Below are 3,098 nucleotides of genomic sequence, written 5' to 3' on the forward strand. Positions count from 1 at the left end.
CCCTCTAAAATCTGGCTCAGAGCGAAATAATAACAAAATGGAAAGCTAACCACAAAGGATGAGCCTCAGTTACTTGGAGACCTGTGTTCTGGAATTATCGTTTTCACCACCACTTGGCTGCTGTGCAAGTTTTATCTCTGCAAACACCTTGACAGGAAAGGGTCCTCTGCGGCGGTAGTGCAGGGAGGGATAACCACCGTAAAAACACCCGTATTCCTGGAAAACTGCTTTCTCGCAAAAGCATGAAAAGAGGAAATCATGTTGAGGCTTTTGGATTTTTGAGTATTATGCAAAACACAACTGTAAGCACAGATGGCATTTACCAACATAATGAATGACACCTTTTTCAAATATTTTTCTTATATTGTTTCAGAGATTATGTGAAGCAACAAGAACTCATGAAGAAGCAAAAGTTGACATTTCCAAATGTCTTCTCAATCTATCTCTCCTCTCTGAATGACGGCTCTGGGGTGTGAGGGACATTTACATCACTGTCTGTCATGTCTGCAGCTAAGACGAGCTGATACTGTGAGTGTACCTCTGTGCCGCTGCAACACATGTGTTCATTCCCACCCCCGGTGAACATTTATCTTCCCAGCTGTTACTCCATCTGAATGGAGGTCTTGGGAGAGTTGTCCAGATCTCTCCAGTTGCCAGTGCTGCCCGTGGGGCTGCGGTTGGTCATCTTAGTCAGCAGTGTCGTCCTGCGGATGCTGCTGTCCGAGTCCTCCTTCTTGAAGTCTGCGTTTGCTCTGCGGCACCAGGAGAAGCAGTTCATGAAATCCTGCAGGAGGTGGCCGCTGAAGATCATGTATATCCACGGGTTGCAGCAGCTGTTGAGACTGGCAAGGAGCGCAGAAATAGTCACCGCTGTGTTCTCAGAATCTACAGGGCAGAGAGAGGAGAGAGGGAGAGGATGATGGATTCAAAAAACATCTGGTGCAAGCGAGGCTGCAGAAATGCCTGTGGAAGCTGCATGGCTCACGTGAAGTTGAAATATAAAAATTCGTTAGTTTCTGTAGCAAATGAAACGTATTTTTTGATATTTTGAATCAAGTGTAATTTTCTTTATATGATGAAAGTAATTTGCATGTGAAAGATACGTTTTAAAAAACAAGATTAAACTTGACATGGAGTGACAGGTGTTGGTTCACAAGAGCCCTCAGCTGAGGAGACTGAGGTGACCAATTTATTTACATTTTATAAAGATTATAAAGTCATATATACCCAAGTCTTACTTTCATCTCAAATGGACTTTTTACATGAGGGTTCCTGCGGTGAATGTATAATTTTGAAGCCTCAACACAGTGCACTCTGCTTATGTGGAGTGAACGCTGTACTTGGTTTGACTATTTTAGTTTTATAGTTTTCATTCATAGCAACTTTACGCATGTATTTGTTTTAGTATTCCAAACAAACCCGTGCGTAAAAGGCTGTGCGCTCTTGGATTTGTGGTGGCGCGCGCTGGCTGTATATCACAGGATTCCTAGAGAGTTTTAAATCAAGCTCCACAATGATTAACAATGTTACTTATTCGGCACTCACCAGCATACTGGAAGTTTTCGTCCCACACAGACCACATCTGCACGGTGAAAAACGGCGCCCAGCAAATGATGTAAGCCAAAACTATCACAAAAGTCATCTTAACAGTCCGCAGCTTGGCTCTCGATATGGTCGTGACGCTGCTGACTGAATTCTTCCCAATCAGGCCGTTCTTACTCGCAGCGCCAGGCATCGTTTTCCTTTTCTTGTATTTGATATTTTTCCATATGCTGTGGCAGATGAAGCCGTAGCACATCACAAGAATGACCACGGGCACCAGGAAGATCCCGCCGGTGATCCAGGTGATGTACGCCCTGGCGCCCCAGGGCTCGATGAAGTTCGCCCAGCAGTCCTTGACCGTCGAGCCGTTCTTGATCTCGCTCAGGGAGAAGATGAAGTACTGCGGCGTGCTGAACACCAGGCTGCACATCCACGTGGAGACGATCATGATGTAGGAGCGCTGAGTGGGCTGCTGGAGGGTTTTCAGCGGGTGGCAGATGGCGATGTAGCGGTCAAGGGTCATCATCACCATCATGTAGGTGGAGGCAAACATCCCCGTCACCTGGAGGTGCTTCACGATCCTGCAGAGGTAGTCCGGACCATAGAAGCGGTACGTGAGATCCCAGCAGAGCTGCGGCAGCACCTGGAAGAAGGCGACCACCAGGTCAGCCAGGGTCAGGTGTTTGATGAAGAGGTGCATGCGCGACATCTTCTTCTTGGTGTTGTACATCGCCAGCAGGACGCTCACGTTTCCGATCACGGCGACCACGAAGGTGATGCTCAGCACCATGATCTCGATCTGGGCCAGCTCCTCGTTCCTCGCAAACGGATCGGAGCCGTTCGGGTGGAGGGTGATGTTTCCAGGCATCTCCATCGTTTGGTCATCGGTGGGAGTGAAATCCAAAGACTGGTTCCCTCCGCTCAGGAGCAGCGCCTAAGCAGGAGTGGGCATGGCACTGCCCCTCTGTGCGCCCGAGCAGATACAGAGCTAGAGGGGCTGTGTGGTGCCTCTCCAATCCCTATAAGGTGCCACCTGCCTCTCACTGGGAGGAAACGCTGCTCTCTGACTTGCGGCTGCTGTCTGCGCCTTTTAAACTCGAATCAAATTTCAGCCACCGCGTGCCTAAAGAGGACGCACTGCAAAAAAATGACGCACCTCACACAGTTACTTGGGGTGATGAATCCTGATATAGATTTCTCCTTAAACCAACAACTATGAGACACATAATGAACATTTAAATACATTGACAACTTTTTTCCCCCAAGTTTCCAGTGCGCACAGATTTGTTTGAAGATGCACAGTCTCGATTCACAGTGGAACCTTGGGTAATATTATTTTTGCAGTGCGCATTAAAGCCCTCCCCATTGTGTTTGCAGTCTTTACATCCCATTGATAATTCACTCAAGACACAATTGCATAATTCCCGAGATAACCACAGTTAAAACGACCAACTCATAAATATTTATAATGAGGAGCATTAGTCATATTTTACAGTGTTGGGTCAATTTAGTGTCCCTGCTTTATGGTTATCATGATCTCCATTAGAAATATAACA

At 47.0% G+C, this 3,098-nt stretch overlaps 1 protein-coding gene across 1 annotated transcript; it reads right to left on the reverse strand.

Annotated features, from left to right (window-relative positions):
* Positions 1 to 274: 274 nt before the first annotated feature.
* On the reverse strand, positions 275 to 2,654 carry avpr1aa (arginine vasopressin receptor 1Aa). Its single transcript, XM_035157678.2, has 2 exons — positions 1,546 to 2,654; positions 275 to 885 (listed from the first exon to the last, which is right to left on the reverse strand). The coding sequence occupies exons 1-2, from the start codon at positions 2,414 to 2,416 to the stop codon at positions 602 to 604; spliced, it is 1,155 nt and encodes a 384-aa protein (XP_035013569.1). The 5' UTR covers positions 2,417 to 2,654; the 3' UTR covers positions 275 to 601.
* Between the last annotated feature and the right edge of the window lie 444 nt (positions 2,655 to 3,098).

Source organism: Hippoglossus stenolepis, chromosome 5 (assembly GCF_022539355.2).
Source record: "Hippoglossus stenolepis isolate QCI-W04-F060 chromosome 5, HSTE1.2, whole genome shotgun sequence".
NCBI classification, from domain to species: Eukaryota; Metazoa; Chordata; class Actinopteri; order Pleuronectiformes; family Pleuronectidae; genus Hippoglossus; species Hippoglossus stenolepis.